Here is a 17,916-nt window from a genome sequence, read left to right as displayed (position 1 = left end):
CTTTCAATTCACTTCTTGAGCGGAGCGTCTTTCAATGTGTACACTATCAAAATGTAGTAGTGGACTATATCTTGCATAAATTGTGGGCATTATATGTTATGAGTGATTCAAAAGTATGGCTTTTAAGCGAAAATGGACTATATCGTTAATGAATTATACTCGCTAAACGAACGATCTAGGGGTAAATTAATTATATTCTACTATATCTTCAATTCAACTATATTCGGTATGCCTTATAAGCGAAATATACTGTAGTGTTTTGTTATGACCTCCAACATCGATGGTAAGTATTGTCCAAATCGGTCTACAAACCGATCCCCAGATTAGCTTTCTACGGCCCCTAGAAGTTTAACTTTTGCCTGATTTGGCAGAAATTTATTATGTAGATATTTTACGCACAATCCATGGTGATGGGTTCCCAACATTCGGCCCTGGCTAACGTAACACGTTTTTCCGTGTGTGCTCATAAGTTTTTGAAATTTTATTTTTTTATCATTGCCCCCTAAAAACCATCATTTCTAGGAATATCAATGTTCTTATAACTGTAATAAAAGCATATTTTTTCTAAGAATTCAATTCAAGCAACACAATTCATTAGTTATGTGCTAAGAACTTAATTAAATTTAAACTCAAGTAGCCAATGTGCACATGGCAAAATACTAAAGCATACTTTTAGGATGACCATATAAAAGGACATCATACAACAAGGTCTATATGTGGGAGTAAGTATGGAATATAAAATACACCGAAAAAAAAATTCTACAAAATGTATAGTCATTGTGAAATATAAACAAAGTCAAGAATAAGTAAAAACACTTGGCAAAATCTCCACCATGCTAGATTGCATTTAAAGTAAATAGTCTGGATTGATGAAAAAATGTTTTGAAGAAAATTCATCAACAGGCATTTACTTTGACTGCAGTTTATGGCACTAAGCAACATTGAGTGAAATGCAAAAAAGGCAAAATCCGTATATTATCATATATATGTTCATATATAAAATGTTCCATTTTTTTCTCTAGCATATTTTCTAAGATTTACATATGTTTATTTATGCTATTTTCTCTGAACTTTATTTGCAGTACTTTGTTTTCCTTTTGCTACTATTTACACTATGCTAAATGAACAACTAATTAATTTATATAAAACCTCAACTAATTAAATTATATTGTTTCTTTTTTTCTCTCTCTTTTCTTTTCTTCTCATTTCTCTTTCGCTGCACATAGTTCGCCAGGAAAATGAACGTTTAATGAAGGAAACCATGGATCGGGCTCGTTTTGGTAAAAACTATACAGAGACAGCTTCTTCCCTATTGGCAGCCACTACCTCATCTTTGGCTTCAGCAGCTGCTGCCGCAGCAGCAGCGGTGGCAGAAGCAGGTGGTGTAGGCGTTGGTGTGGGAGGCCCAATAGAAGCAGCCTATGCCCAGCCCTTACAGCAACAGGCAGAGCCAGTGTTAATGCTGCCTCAGCAACATCATATGCCTCATCTGCAGCAAATTCCATAACAAATGAAACAATTATAGTTGAAATCTGTATCGGCATCTGTAATGCAACAAACGAGTAGAACTGCAATAACAACAACAACATTTTCCCGTACTAATGACAACATGGTGAAATAACATTGGGTTAAATAAAAAATAATAAAAAAAAAAAAAAAAATAAAAATAATAAAATTGTTAAATGATATCTCTTAAAACCTTAGAGTTGCCCATCATCACAATATGGCAACAATGTTGCCAAGCCGTATTGTATTGAAACAACATGTATCCAGTATGCGGAAGCAGAAAATGTTGCACCAAAAGTTGCAGTCTACATTTTACCTCAAGTTTTGACAATTAACCCCAAAGCTGCCACGTTCCAGAAGTAACAACAACCAAAAACTTATATGCGATACCATCTGGTGTGGACCAAAAATATAGCTGCGTTCCGGCCTAAGCTAGTTCTCAAGACGTAAGGTAGTAGTTAGCTATTGGCTAAAAAATATCTAAAGCCACTAATATTTACTGAATAGAGATATTGCATAATAAACTTAGGGCCATTTTCTCATAGATGGATAATCGGCATAGAGTTGCCAAACATTACAAATAGTTTTGTTTATTTCTCTAATCAAAGATTTATTTGCAATGAAATAAAAGAAATACAAATTTTTTTAAAGTTTTTAGTTAAAGCCAATTAATACAAATTTCCATGTTTTGAATTATTTGCTGTTATTTATTTTAGTCCTATCGGAAGTTCTGCATAGAAAACGGTGCAAAGTTGTACTGGTTTGCTATCGATATCATGCGATAACAGATAATATGAAAAACGATTAATCATGATTTGCACTATACAGTACTAGATTAAAACACAGCAATTATCTAAATTATGCCATATCGATTATTATATACATTATGATCAATTACAATCAAATTGAGAGCAAAACACTATAAACTTAAAAATATGGCAATACTGTATCATGATTAATTTTTCATCACCATTGTTGTGTTTTATGTCAGTTATATACAGTGCCAAACAGATGTTCTGAATAGAGCTGGCAAAATATCGATGACACTATCGATATTTAATTTTTGGACTGAATATCGATTGAAAGTTTTCCGATGGATATTATGGCAAAAGTTAAATTTTTTGCAAAACTAAACAAAAATAAGAAATCCGACAATGAATGTATTCTTTAAGATACATTGCGCCTATAGAGGGCGCAAATTTCATCCGATTAGGCTAACATTTTGTACAATAATTTTTCGCATGACTTTCAAATGACTTTATTAACCTTTGGTTTATTTGGTCTGTGCATTGATATTGCTTCAATATAAATCGAACTCCTGATTTTTACTTCTCATTTTTGTTTAAAATGGGAAATTAATGATAGTATCGATATGTATTATAAAAAGTATCGAAAATATCGAATGTTCTGTTTATCGTTAGTTTGCCAGTTCTAGTTCTGAATAGAATATCTGTGTAATATTGTACTGAATTGTTATCGATATCATGCGATAACAAAAATTAATAACCGATTAATCGTGATTCGCAGAGAACAAAACTAAAACACAGCAAATGTTGTTTGCAAAAACAATGAAAAAATATCACATGACAAAATCGAAGGTATAAACATGTTAACAGCTTTTTTCAATAAATCAATTTTGCTAAAGAATACTATATCAGCGCTGGAAGTAAAATAATCGCTCGATGAGAAAATGGCCCTTAGTATTGTAGTTCCAAGCACATTCACACCCAGATATACGAGAACACGGTTAACCAATTGTAATTTGAAAGTCTATATTTGCCTTGTGTTATTTAAGTTTCATTCAGTGCAAGTTAGATGTACTGGGTAAAATTCCCACGTAAAGATGAACGGTGTACATCTTTATACGGGAATTTTACCCAAAACTTAATGTAGATTTGAAATAGGTTTATTTGACAGATTTCCTTTAGAGAACTGTCAAATAAGCTTGTTTTAAGGCTGCATTAAGTATTTTGAATAAGGCCGCTAATGATTAGTTATCGATATCATGCGATAACAGATAATAATAATCCAAAAAACGTGATTTGCTCTGTATGGTAATAAAATAAAACGCAGCAATTTATGAAACAGGGTCTGGACTTAGGACTATTTTCTCAATCACTTATTTAAAGTTATCGATAATAAAACAAAACTAATCAAGCAATCAGTTTATTACAAATTATGAACTGGTATATGGAGAAAATGGTCCTATACATGTTGAAACAAAACAAGTGATTGTACAGACAAATAAAGAAACAACAACCAAAACTAAAAAGCTTCACAATTTGCTAGACATTCACATCTGGTATTGTTATTGAGACCACGTGTTAACGAATTTTGTTATACAATTTCCAAAATGTAAAAAAACTGAGGTTTTTTTCTCAAAGAAGTTAATTTAGGTTAGATTGAATGTGTTGCCCACCAAAGGTGAGTTCACTCGGAGGCCAGCTTGGCATATTGTGGTACTCTAGAGAGAGAAAGAGAAGAGAAAGAAGATGTGAGACCTCGGACTATTGGTTATACATGAATAAATGAAAAAGACAGGAGGAATGGAGAAACCGAGCGGGGGTGAAGAAACGCCCGTCCCACGCAAGCATGTACCTACGACGGAGCTTATGGCGCCCCCCGTCAGAACCATCCTATTCCTTCAACAAACCTCAGGAGATATACCAGAAAAACGTTCGCAAGTTCACCCAGATCACAAAAGAAACGACTCCCCAGAAAGGAGAGCCTACGTCTCTGCAGATTCGGACAAAAACACAGCAAGTGCTCAATATTCTCATCCTACTGAAGTCATTGTCTCAACTCCTACATAAGTCATTGTGGGGATGCCGCTTTTCTGGTATATCTCCTGAGGTTTGTTAAAGGAACAGGATGGTCTGAAATACTTTTGAATATGTAGTGCTGTCGAAAGCGGCTTTGTAGTCAACGAAAACATGGTAAGAGATGACCTATCCTGCTCGGTTCTCTTGCAGGATTTGGCGCAGGGTGAATATCTGGTCTATGGTGGATCTAACAGGTCTAAAACCGTTTTATAACGCCCAATTATCTCACTGACTTCAGTTTTAAATTTTTCATACAGAACTTTTGGGCTAAAACCCTTTGAATAGCAACAAAATTACCAAATTTTATCGAAAAGAATGAAATTTTTAAAATTTCTGGAGGGTCCACCCCCAGAGGTCTTTCTAGGCTTATGCCGATACCTCTCCGCATTTTTGGCTTCAGCAGCATTTCGACACTCTTGACCCTACCATGGGTTTATTGGGGAAGGCTTCTGGTACTCAAGTGCAGATTTGCGTGTCATTTTTCGTTCCACTGTGGCTTGTATTAGAGTTCTCGGCGTCCGATTCAAATTTCATGAGTTGCGTATGTTCGAGTTTTGTATTTTTATACACTCCACCATAGGATGGGGGGTATACTAATTTCGTCATTCCGCTTGTAACACATCGAAATATTGATCTTAGACCCAACAAAGTATATATGTCCTTGATCGTCTTGAAATTCTAAGCCGGTTTAGCCATATCCGTCCCCTTGTCTGTCCGTTTGTCGTAAACACGCTAACTTTCGAAGCAATAAAGCTAGGCGCTTGAAATTTTGCACAAATATTAGCATAGCTCGGTTGGGATAGTGAATGGGTCATATCGGTCCATAGTTTGATATAGCTGTCATGTAAACCGATAATGGATCTTGACTTCTTGAGCCTCTAGACAGCGCAATTCTTATCCGATTTGGATGAAATTTTATATGAAGTGTTTTGCTAAGGCTTCCAATAACTGTGCTAAGTGTGGTTCTAATCGGTTCATAACCTGATATAGCTGCCATATAAACCGATCTTGGATTTTGACTTCCTAATCCTCTAGGAGCCGCAATTATTATCCGATTTGGCTGAAATTTTGCATGAGGTGTTTTGTTATGGTTTCCAACAACTGTGCCATAGAGAGATACCAGGTCAAGAACTTAACAAATGCGATCCATGGTGAAGCGTATAGAAGACTCGGCCTGAATGAACTTAGCACGCTTTTACTTGTTTTCTGTTATGTTGGTACACATGTCTAACTAAATTTCCCGTGAACATTCCATTAAGGGGGCACTTCTCTCGTATCAATGAGTGCAGTTCGATTAAAGTTTAAGGTCAACGTTAAAAGTCGTGCCTTCCCTTCGGACTCGACATAGCGACCAGTGATACCCCTACAAAAAAAAATTCCTACTAAATATCTGCCAAATTCCCTCCCAGCCGACCAAAATTTTAAACTAAATCAAAATACGCGCAATTCCAACTTTGTGAACAAAAAAAGTGTTTTTTCATCATGTTGTCCTCTATCGGGTTAGGATGTTGAGGGAACTACTCACTGTTCTAAATTTTGTCAATTTCGGGAAAGAGGCTTTTACAAGTCTATGGCCTTACTAGGGTCTAATACAATACACCATATATATCCAAATGTAATCGATCTTGGCCATACTCGACACAGATATCGAGGGGCCTATTGCAGCTCATTGTTCCGAATTTCAGCAAAATTGTGAATTAAAACCGACTGTTATGGGCTTAAGACCCTAAATCGACAGATTTATATGGCAGCTACATATATCCAAATATAGTCCGATTTGCCCCATCCAAGAACTTAACCTGTATATGGAAAATGTATGGATCTGTCTCAAATTTCAACTCAGTATCTCAATTTTTAAAGGCTTTAGCTTGATTACGTCCAACAGACGGACGGACAGACAAACAGATGGAAGGACAGACACAGGGACATGACAAGAATATGTACATGTTTTTTAGATTCGGAAATGGATATTGCGATGTGTTGCAAACGCAATGACCAAATGTATATATCCCCATATCCTTTGGTGGTGGGTATAAAAATACAATTTCTCTAAATATACCAAATTCGCAATGGACCGTCCAACCGACCAAATTCTTAAAGTTGAAAGAAAATCCTACCAAGTTTGGTAGAAGAAGCCCAAAACGGCAACGCTAATAGTGACACCACTTGGTAGAGAAGTTTTAACCTGGCAGGATACCTTAAGGGGCAGGATACTGTAAGGGGATAACCACCGCTCACGCCGGGGTTTTGAATCCAGGCGTTTGGCATCATAGGCGGACATGCTAACATCAGCGCCATCAGGCAATTAGACCAAAGATACTTTCCTTCCCAATCTTCACATTAAACTCTCCCAGAACGATTTCAATATCAAGAGTGGGGCAAAGGTCGTATTTCCTCTCTAGGTTCGCTCGTAGGACATATTCCTGGTCTGCTCATCCTCGTCTTCCGTCGGGGCATGGGCACAAATAAGGCTGATGTTGAAGAGTTTGGCCTTTATGCGGTTTGTGGTTAGCCTCTCATTCACCGGGGTAAAACTGGAGACGAGGTGTTTCAGTCTCCAACTAACCACAAATCCACAGCCAAATTCATGCCGTTTGCCGTTTCACCGTTTGGTGCTGTTACAGCGCCTTTCCCGATCCATCGGGTAATATCTCCCTTGTACTTTTCCAACACATGCGTCAATGCGTATACTGCACCTTCTCTATAAAGAGTCTGGACATTCCAGTTTCGGATCCTCAGATCATGGTACTTTTTTTTATTTGTGTGGTTACTCAACGTTAGGGGAGACCGGTTTCTCAGAGTTTCGAATAGGGCTGCGGAGTCTAGCCCTCAACTCCGACCCCGGGTCGCATTCTAAGTCGGAGTCGGAGTATTAAGCGGAAGTCGGAGATCGGTGCGGAGTCGGGGCTAACGTTCTAAACTCCGAACCAAACTCCGACTACGGCTCAATAGTGCGACTCCGAATTCGACTCCGGTGTCAAAAACTCGACACCGCAGCCATAGTTTCGAAATGCGGTTTTAGGAAAACCCCGTCTTATTAATCATCCTTAATGAAACACACTAATGTGAGATGTCTAGCAAATTTATTAAATACACCTTCTTGGAAGGGCCAAAGACAAACATAGTCAAAAAAAAAATATATACACGGACAGTAACCAATAAAAATAAACAATGGAACTAAACTTCCAGCAAACAACTTCCTGATCCAATATGAATTAAAAATGAAAAAAAAAAACACCGGAAAAAATACTCATGTAAATAAATAAAATTTAAATAGCAAATAAGATTTAAGAATAAGCAAAGTGAACGTAAACGTAATTACCAAATAATAATCTAGGCATAAGAAACAAAGGAAAAAAACTGTTGATTTTATAAAACCAAAAAAAAAAAACCAAATTAAAAACAATTATGGTAGTAAAGAAAAACATAGAATTAATTCGATTTAAGCTTAGACTTAACGAAGAAATTACTAGGAGAAGATAGAGCGAGAGAGAGAGAGAGAAAAAACATAGAACAAAAACTAAAAAAACACACAGGGTCTTAATAAAATTTGTTGTTATAATTTAAAAAAAAAATTTTGTAAAAAAAACAAAAATTTAGGAGCAGCAATGTTGTAACAACATTATGACATTCAACGGACATTTTTGCGCAGGTGTAACGTTTGTTAGAAATAGTAGCTGATGAAAAAGATTAAGAGAAAACCAAACATTTTATTATACAAAAACATTCGTAGTTAAAAAATTTATGTTTTAATAAAGGCAACCAAAAAAAACAAAAATAATTACATTACAGGTTACATACACACACACACACATTACACTAAGAGGAAATGGAAACACATTGTAGCATTGAACCAATAAATGAATGCTTATGGTAATGTGAGGAAGCGATAGAGTAAGAGAGGGAGAGAGAGAGAAAATGAACAACCAAATCCAGAACGAAACTTAAGGTAAATTTGTTATTAAATGTCTAAAACAAAGCAAAATATTTGTAATTTGTTATTAATAAAATTTTAAATGATATTTATGATTGTGACACACCAACACATGACACAACATCAATGATGTACATATATACCATACATATACCATACACATATACACATACTGACACATATACATATGAGTTAACATATGTACATAAACATTTGAAGAATTACTTTAGCAATATTTAAAAGAAAGAAACAAAAAAACAATGAAAACAAACACTAATTTACAGACTTTAAGGTCCAGAGGTTAGACTGAAACAAACAGGATCTGCTTATAGGTAATGTATGGCCATACATTTAGAGATTACTCTACGAAAAGGGGATATATTTTGGTTATTCAAATGATGGATAATTTGTGACTAAACTAAAATGGTCCCAAATCTATTTAATCTTTCATATATAGATGGCGTTAGTAGTTTTAAAATTATACCTTCGTAAAAGGGTGGCAACCTTAGTAAACATATGTTTAATTTATTCGACACCGATAAAAAATTGCAAATTTTGAAATTTTGTCCATGAATGCAACAGAGGCAAACATCGCACATATCAACGAGTGTAGTCTGATTCGAGTTTAAGCTCAATGATAGGGGCCTCCTTTTTATAGCCGAGTCCGAACGCCATGGCGCAGTGCGACATCTCTTTGGAGAGACGTGTATTCCAGTTAAGACTATAACGGCTGAATCAGACGACAAAAGTTGGTTTAACCACACATGCAGAGATGCTGTCAGATCGAAAGAGGTTGCATTCACGAACTGGCGCTTGGATAAAAATGCCAATACTGAACTGCTGCCCAAACAGGCAAGATCTTGGTGTGCCAATGTGCTTAGGCGCGAAAATTTTCTTTACAAACAGCGTCTGGGAACTAAGGTTCTTGCTTCTACACGAGGAAGTAGGAGCTTTTGGTCGTTCGTGAAAAGAGTAAAGGGTAGTTCTTCTTCTATTCCAACTCTTGTTAAGGACGATCAAACGTTCACTGACCCGGTTGATAAGGTTAACCTGTTGGCAGATATATTAGCAGGGAACCCTTCCCTGCCGGATAGCAATCAACCACTCCCCTCAATCGAAAATGTATCTGGCATCATGCCCCAAATATTTTTTCGAACTCGCGGAGTTAAAAGCGTTCTTGAAAATCTAGACGTAAATAAATCCCCGGGCCCGGATGGCATATCAACACTTGTGTTACGCAAGTGTTCTTCGACGCTTGCTCGTCCATTACGCAACCTTTTCAACCTTGCCTACCGTGCGGGAGTCTTCCCGGCGCGTTGGAAGGTTGCGAACGTTCAGCTAATACCCAAGAGAGGGTGAGGCAAACAACCCTGCGAATTATCGGCCTATTGCGATATGCTCCGCTCTCTCCAAGGTCATGGATAGCATGATTAATCATCATCTTGGAAGGTATTTAGAGTCTAATGGCCTCCAACAGCATGGGTTCCACTGAAATCGCCCTACGAGCGGCCTCATGGCACTTCTGTCGGAACGTTGGAGAGTAAGATTGTGGCTCTGGATATCTCCAAGGCATTTGATAGGGTCTGGCACAGTGCACTACTATCAAAGCTTGTCGCATTTGGTGTCGGTAATGGCTTCGTTCGATTTATTTCGAGCTTTCTCAGAGATCGCACTATTCGAGTCGTTATAGATGGGTTCTCATCCAATGAGCACAAATTGACCGCAGGTGTATCCCAAGGCTCTGTTCTTTCTCCTTCTCTTTTTCTAATTTTCATCAACGATCTGTTGGGTCAGACATCGAATCCGATCTACTCATTTGCGGATGACAGTAATCTCTGTCATTCGACCATAGGCCAAATCTTCGAGAGATTGAGGACAAGAGGCGGGTTATGGACGATACACTCTGCCAGGATTTGCTGGCCATTTCGAATGAATCAAGTAAATTTTAATGCACGGAAGATTCAGTGCTGCTTGTTGCCACACAAACGATTCGTTGACACATTACGATCATCTTGGTATAGATGTTAAGCAATCAGAAGCTCTTGATGTTCTGGGCATGAAAATACAAAGTGATGTCCGTTGGGCTAAACATGTATTCGAAGTGTCGAAAGAATCATTCAAGTGTTTAGGCTTCCTTAAACGGTGTAAGAATTACTTCACTCCGTCTGATCTTCTTAACTTCTACACCACTTTCATAAGGCGGAAAATGGAGTACAACTCACATGTATGGGCTGGAGCTTCAAAATCATCCCTGAAGCTACTGGGCCGTGTACAGAGGAGAGCGATGGCGTTGATTGGGGACAATGGGGTTTCCAACTCTATTGCCTCCCTTCATCATTGTCGCAATGTGGGTTGTTTGGCGCTGTTCTATCGGTACTTTCATGGTGTGTGTTCGTCAGATATTCGTCTTCTTATTCCTGATGTAAGGATGTATGTCTGGGATGCTCGACATTCCAGGAACTCACACCCGTTTGTAATTGACCGCGGACCGCGAAGAATTCTTATTTCGCCCGAACCGTTCGTATGTGGAATCGACTTCCGGCTAATGTTTTTCCAACCCACTTTGACATCCAAAGATTTAAGACAAATGTCAATAAGCACTACATTCTTTTCCCCCATCCTAATTCCTAATTTCTTCTCGCCAACGCAGTGCACTGCATTCATAGGGGACATCCCCTGCGTGTTGGCTGACAAAAAAAACCTAAAGAACAGGGGCAAACTTCCTATATACCAAAGAGTGCCGTCCGATTCAGGTTTAAGCTCAATGAGAAGGGGCCTCCTTTTTATAGCCGAGTCCGAACGGCATGCCGCAGTGCGACAGCTCTTTAGAGAGGATTTAAATGGCATAGTACCTCACAAATGTTGCCAACATTAGGAGGAGAAAACCTCCGCTAAAAATTTTTTTCTGATGGTCTCGCCAAGATTCGAACCTAGGCGTTCAGAGTCATAGACGGACAGGCTAACCTCTGCGCTACGGTGGCCTCCATGGATAAAACATTATACTCTGAAATTCTTCAAGCTTTGGCTTAAGTGGTGGTCTGCCATCACTCGGCCGAGTCCAGCGTTCGGACTCTAGTCTAGTCAAGTCTAGATTAGGCCATATAAAACTTTCCAATTCTACTACAAACCGAGAACCATTATGCCAATTCATTTGCAGCGCATGAAATTATAGATTTTCAATTTACAAAGTATAAATGGTAGATCGTCGTTATATTCATAGACGATCCAGATATGTCCGTCCGTCTGTTTGTTGAAATCACTCTACAGCCTAAAGTTCAAAGATGGCCTATATCTTAACATAGCACTATTTACACCGATTTTCCGACCTTGAGTAATTCGTATTTTTACCCCGATTTCAATGAACTACAATGGGGGATAAAGCGATCTTCCTGATATGCACTTCAACTACCCATTTTTGCCGTTACAGTGAGTTGCTTGGACCCCTCCACATCTGCGTATGGACCTGATCCTATTGAAGGCATTGAACGTTCAAAAGCCGCATTTCTTACACAGAATATACGAAATTTGGCAGAGATCGTACCAGTTACAGCCAATATCAGAACTTAAGCAATTTTTCCTAAAAATTTTAAGAAGTAGGACCGCTTATCAATGGTTTTATTCTGCATTCTTAGCGAAAACACAGAAAACTCACTGAAACTTAGCTTATGTGTCGTTAGAGGCAGTAAGTAGTTCTTAGTCTTGCAAGCTCGTCCGCTCTACAATTCTCTAGGATATCTCTGCGGCCCGGCACCCAGAATAGGTGAATTTTGAACTGTTCAGCAATCTGTGACAGTCGAGCGCAGCTTTTGTGTTCAGAAATATGTTCTCCAGAGATTTAATGACTGTCTGAGAAGATATTTATGCAAATCATCGTTATGACATTACAACTTCTTTAACTGCAAGGATCTCCGCTTGATACACTCCACAGTGGTCGAATAACCTTCTCCATATCATCAGTCCAAGTTCTTCAGAGTACAACCAAAGCCCATCTGCTCGTCTAGTTGCATAGAAGTCTGTGCAACTTTTGTACCAGGGATATCGTAGTTCCAATCGGTTCTGTTAGGAAGCGGCTCAGACAGTGTGCATTACACAATGCCTGAAACATCGGCCATTTCATCAAGGATAACACAGTGTCCCTAGCCGCCGCATTCGGTGCGTCAAGAGTCCCTAGTGCGGCGTTGATGCACAGTAATATTAAACTGTGGGTGGACTTTTGAAGCACCGTCCACCCGATCACAACACCATATAGCGTTCTAGGTCTGACAACTGCAGTATATACCCAGTGCATGGCACGCTGTTTAAACCCCCCGTCAAGGTTTATTAGCGTTCAGCAAAACTCGCTCAACGCTCTTTATTAGGGTTTTGTGGCGTGAATAACAAAGAGGAAAAACTCGCGCGTGAATAATGCCTGGTTGGGATTTCTCGCATAGTGTTGTGCTTTAGCCTTAGCTGCTGCCACCACTGCACCCATTATTGGTGGTGACGACATTGAATTCAATTGTACCATGAAAAATGTGGGGCGCATTTCGGTTAGCTGGTCCACTTACACTTTTAAGATAACCAAAATTAAAAACATCCGGTCAATTCTCAGGAATGTACTCGAAAATCAATGCTGGTGACGGAGGGTCAAAATCAGGGATTCGGAGCGAACCGGATCGGGCATCGGAACTAAAACGAGCGGCCCAATTTTCGCCGGAATGGCATCAGAACTCTCACAATCCGAAGCAGAACGGTTTCTAACCTCAATCCCGCTCAGACTACTCCTCTCACCTTCACGCTTCCGCTTAGCTCCACTTCGGCCCGCTCCGAATCTCAGGTCAAAATCTTGAGGTCAACTGTTATGCTGATGATTTTGCTCAGCCCTCCATATAGTGGGAGCATGAAAATCGTGCCATAATGCCAGCCCGAGGCAAGTAGCTCGTAGGGCCATACTCAAGAAGTTTAATTTTTCCACAAAACATCCGGCCACCATTTCTAATGGTGACCATCTATACTGATGACGAAGGGTCGAAATCAGGGATTCGAAGCGGGCATCGGAACCAAAGCGAGCGGCCCAATTTTCGCCGGACTGGGATCTGAACTCTCACAATCCGAAGTGGAACGGTTTCTAATCTCAATCACGCTCAGGCCACTCCTCTCCCCTTCACGTTCCCGCTTAGTTCCGCTCTGGCCACTCCAATCACGGTCAGGCCACTCCTCTCCCCTTCACGTTCCCGCTTAGCTCCGCTCTGGCCCGCTCCTAATCTCAGGTCAAAATCTTGAGGTCAACTGTTATGCTGATCGTTTTGCTCAGCCCTCCATATAGTGGGAGCGTGAAAATCGTGCCATAATGTCCTGGTTGTTAATACAACATAACAGGTTTTATTGTATTAATAAAATTGTACGTTGGTTTAATATTAACTTCAGATTTCATTAATATGACAATCAAAATCGTTCATAGTACGAACATTTTTCTTTTAGTGTAAACATATCAATACGCTTGTAGTTAGGGTTAAGCGATAAGCTAGCAACTCAACGACTTCTGCTGCCATTTTAAAGTTTAATCGGATTAATGATATTATGATTTTAATCTGGCCAGGCGATACGCATTCAAGCCGGGAGTTGGGATTAGGCGTGCCATGTTCGCCCGTCTGTTTGTCGAAAGCACTCTAACTTTCGAAGGAGTAAAGCTAGCCGCTTGAAATTTTGCACGAATACTTCTTATTAGTGTAGGTCGGTTGGAATTGTAAATGGGCCGTATCGGTCCATGTTTTGATATAGCTACCCTATAAACCGATCTTTGATCTTGACTTCTTGAGTCACTAGAGGGCGCAATTCTTATTCGATTTGGCTGAAATTTTGGATAAGGTGTTTTGTTATGATTTCCAACATCCGTGTTGAGTTTGGTTCAAATCGGTGCATAACCTAATATAGCTGTCATATAAACCGATCTTGGGTCTTGACTTCTTGAGCCTCTAGGGGGCGCAATTCTCGTCCGATTTGGCTGAAATTTTGCATGTGGTGTTTTATTATGACTTCCAACAACTGTGCTAAGTACGGTTCTAATCGGTACATAAACTGGTATAGCTGCCATATGAACCGGACTTGGGTCTTGACTTCTTGAGCCTATAGGGGGCGCAATTCTCGTCCGATTTGACTGAAATTTCGGATGAGGTGTTTTGGTATTACTTCCATCAACTGTGCTAAGCATGGTCTAAATCGGTTCATAACCAGATATAGCTGCCATATAAACCGATCTTGGATCATGACTTCTTGAGCCGCTGGAGGGCGCAATTCTGATCCGATTTGGCTGAAACTTTGCAAGAGGTGTTTTGTTATGACTTCCAACAACTGTGCCAAATATTGTTTTAATTGGTCCACAACCTGATATAGCTGCCATACAAACCGGTCTAGGATCTTGAATATAAAAATTGTATCCAACATAACCAAAAGTATCCAAAAAACCTGTAATCTCTAAATGAATCGCTAGATACATATTTGCATTATTCATTAGTTTTAATTTTTCACCTACAAACAAATTTTCAATATTTTTGCCCAGCTCATCATATCTCAGGACAACTCTTAGGTCCCCAGGTTAGACTTTGGTTTAAAAAATTTAATTTTCTAATTTCCCTATAGCACCAGCAGGATAATATATAGGAAAGAACACAACCTTTCCAACTTAAGTTTCTCTCCAAAAAGCAAAACGAGTTTGTGTTTAACGACTTAAGCAGTACAATAATTGTAATAGAAAAACCAGTAAACGAAAGAAAATATTTTTCAAAAAATGAAAAAAAAACCGAATTGTTAAAATGTTGATGGAGAGACACACACACACATTCTCACCAGCTTACACATCTTCACATACAAACACACACATACTAGTCTATAATAGAAGCTATACTTATACAGAAAAAACAAAAACAAAACATTTAGCTTAGATTAACAACAATTTTGAATGAAACTGAGATACTGAAATTGCATAACCAAATATTCAGAACAGAAAGCATTCTTAAATCTGTGGCTAAAGCTATAAGCGCAAAAGAATGAAGAAAAATCCAAAACGAAGCAAAAAAGAAAACTACTTATATTTATATTAATTTGCTGCAACCAAAGGTTTCAATTAGGCTTTTGTGTTAAGTTTAGGTACAAATCTATGTTATTCATAACTATACATCTATAACACACACTCTGATATTCTAAAAATGACATACAAACATCATAGTTCACTAAAAGCAGATACTCCTTGGTTGGATAAAATGTGCCGTTAAGCAATTTTCTGCAAGTTTTTAGTTGGGAATTTAGGATGAAGGCATTAGCGCTTAAGCAGAATACGTGTAATACTCTAGGCCTCCAGAAGTATACCAGAGTCAACTATTGGTTTTTACCAGGCATGGAAGCTGTTTGGTGCAATTTAGGAACTTTTTTGACAGGCGTTAATGTTAACGTGCCAACGACTAGGCCGCGGCTTTAAAGCGCATAATATTTGGATATGTTTTACTCCATTAAACTGAAGTCTGCTCATTTTGCAAGTAACGCTGTTATATACTCCAATAGAAATACCTCTTTGTTTGGCAATTTAGGAACTATTTTGACAGGCGTTAATGTTAACGTGCCAACGACTAGGCCACGGCCTTAAAGCACACAATATTTGGGCATGTTTTACGCCATCAAATACAAGTCTGCTCATTTTGCAAGTATCGCTGTTATATACTCCAATAGAAATACCTCTTTGTTTGTGCAATTTAGGAACTATTTTGACAGGCGTTAATGTTAACGTGCTAACGACTAGGCCACGGCCTTAAAGCACACAATATTTGGGTATGTTTTACGCCATCAAATAGAAGTCTGTTCATTTTGCAAGTATCGCTGTTATATACTCCAATAGAAGTACCTCTTTGTTTGTGCAATTTAGGAACAATTTTGACAGGCGTTAATGTTAACGTGCCAATGACTAGACCACGGCCTTAAAGCACACATTATTTGGGTATGTTTTACGCCATCAAATACAAGTCTGCTCATTTTGCAACTATCGCTGTTATATATGTTCCAATAGAAATACCTCTTTGTTTGTGCAATTTAGGAACTATTTTGACAGGCGTTAATGTTAACTTGCCAAAGACTAGGCCGCGGCTTTAAAGCGCATACTATTTGGATATGTTTTACGCCATCAAATAGAAGTCTGCTCATTTTGTAAGTATCGCTGTTATATACTCCAATAGAAATACCACTTTGTTTGTGCAATTTAGTAACTATTTTGACAGGCGTTAATGTTAACGTGCCAACGACTAGGCTTCGGCTTTAAAGCGCATAATATTTGGATATGTTTTACGCCATCAAATAGAAGTCTGCTCATTTTGAAAGTATCGCTGTTATATACTCCAATAGAAATACCTCTTTGTTTGTGCAATTTAGGAACTATTTTGACAGGCGTTAATGTTAACGTGCCAACGACTAGGCCACGGCCTTAAAGCACACAATATTTGGGTATGTTTTACGCCATCAAATAGAAGTCTGTTCATTTTGCAAGTATCGCTGTTATATATTCCAATAGAAATACCTCTTTGTTTGTGCAATTTAGTAACTATTTTGACAGGCGTTAATGTTAACGTGCCAACGACTAGGTCGCGGCTTTAAAGCGCATAATGTTTGGATATGTTTTACGACATCAAATAGAAGTCTGCTCATTTTGCAAGTATCGCTGTTATATACTCCAATAGAAATACATCTTTGTTTGTGTAATTTAGTAGCTATTTTGACAGGCGTTAATGTTAACGTGCCAACGACTAGGCTTCGGCTTTAAAGCGCATAATATTTGGATATGTTTTACGCCATCCAATAGAAGTCTACTCATTTTGCAAGTATCGCTGTTATATACTCCAATAGAAATACCTCTTTGTGCAATTTATGAACTTTTTTGACAGGCTTTAATGTTAACGTGCCAACAACTAGGCCGCGGCTTTAAAGCGCATAATAATTGGGGTATGTTTTACGCCATCAAATAGAAGTCTGCTCATTTTGCAAGTATCAATGTTATATACTTCAATAGAAATACCTCTTTGTTTGTGCAATTTCGGAACTATTTTGACAGGCGTTAATGTTAACGTGCCAACGACTAGGCTTCGGCTTTAAAGCGCATACTACTTGAGTATATTTTACGCCATTAAATTGAAGTCTGCTCATTTTGCAAGTATCGGTGTTATATACTCCAATAGAAATACCTCTTTGTTTGTGCATTTTGGAAATATTTTGACAGGCGTTAATGTTAACGTGCCAACGACTAAGCTTCGGCTTTAAAGCGCATAATATTTGGATATGTTTTACGCCATCAAATAGATGTGTGCTCATTTTGCAAGTATCGCTATTATATACTCCAATAGAAAGACCTGTTTGTTCGTTTCTTTGGTTCGACCCATGCAAAAGCATAGATTCCTATGCGGTGCATAGGTGTTTTATTAATATTTATAATACATCCTAAAAAGTGACAACATATATTTAAGAGCAAATTGTTGCAATTTAAGACGTTAATGCATTTCGGCGCATTGATTGAAACAGAACTTGAACGTAAACTTTGTTTTTGAGTGGCACGTTGCCAAATTGCAACTCTGCACACCAATCCCGGAAAAGTTAAAAAACGTTCAACTTTAACGCTTGAAAACGAGCTTCATTCTGTTT

At 38.4% G+C, this 17,916-nt stretch overlaps 1 protein-coding gene across 3 annotated transcripts in view; it reads left to right on the top strand.

The window, feature by feature from the left end:
* LOC106088399 (mucin-5AC) overlaps window positions 1-1,664 on the top strand; it is a 612,109-nt gene extending 610,445 nt beyond the window's left edge. For all 3 annotated transcript variants that reach the window (XM_059368394.1, XM_059368396.1, XM_059368395.1), the window contains one exon: window positions 1,227-1,664. In XM_059368394.1, coding sequence (XP_059224377.1) covers window positions 1,227-1,507 — 281 coding nt within the window. In that variant the 3' untranslated portion in view covers window positions 1,508-1,664. The remainder of the gene's footprint in view (window positions 1-1,226) is intronic.
* Window positions 1,665-17,916: the final 16,252 nt, after the last annotated feature.

The sequence above is a fragment of the Stomoxys calcitrans genome, chromosome 5 (genome assembly GCF_963082655.1).
Source record: "Stomoxys calcitrans chromosome 5, idStoCalc2.1, whole genome shotgun sequence".
Lineage (NCBI taxonomy): Eukaryota > Metazoa > Arthropoda > Insecta > Diptera > Muscidae > Stomoxys > Stomoxys calcitrans.
This window is presented reverse-complemented; position numbering and strand designations above follow the sequence as displayed.